This window comes from Geospiza fortis, unplaced genomic scaffold, assembly GCF_000277835.1.
Source record: "Geospiza fortis unplaced genomic scaffold, GeoFor_1.0 C12930167, whole genome shotgun sequence".
In the NCBI taxonomy this organism is placed as follows: domain Eukaryota; kingdom Metazoa; phylum Chordata; class Aves; order Passeriformes; family Thraupidae; genus Geospiza; species Geospiza fortis.
In genome coordinates, this window is record NW_005074323.1 from 1 (window position 1) to 321 (window position 321).

The 321-nt window shown below is 56.7% G+C and overlaps 1 protein-coding gene across 1 annotated transcript; it reads right to left on the bottom strand.

The window, feature by feature from the left end:
* Window positions 1-7: 7 nt before the first annotated feature.
* Window positions 8-314, bottom strand: LOC106632217 (dimethylaniline monooxygenase [N-oxide-forming] 5-like; the record flags this gene model as incomplete). The annotated part of the gene is made up of 1 exon (XM_014311730.1): window positions 8-314. A coding segment is annotated over one exon (307 nt), but the record flags the coding sequence as incomplete, so codon positions are not given.
* Between the last annotated feature and the right edge of the window lie 7 nt (window positions 315-321).

Consider the following 321-nt stretch of genomic DNA (forward strand, 5'->3'; position numbering starts at 1 on the left):
GCCCAGCGACTCTGGAGCTCTGAGATAGGCATGATGGCTCCTAGGGGCTGGATGAGGCCGATGAAAGCCAGCGTCGGCTTCTCCAGCTCAGGGGGGAACATGAATTTGTAGAGGGGAATCTGGTTCTCCACCACCTTCACGCAGCCCTCGAGGAACGGGAAGGAGAAGCTGTATCCTGTGGCAAAAACTATGGCATCGACATCTTCCCTGGTGCCATCCTCAAAGATGGCAGATGTCTCTGTGAACTCCTGGATGTTTGGCTTCACCCGCACCCTGCCCGAAATGATGCGGTTGGGCAGGTCATCGTTGACAGTGGGGTGC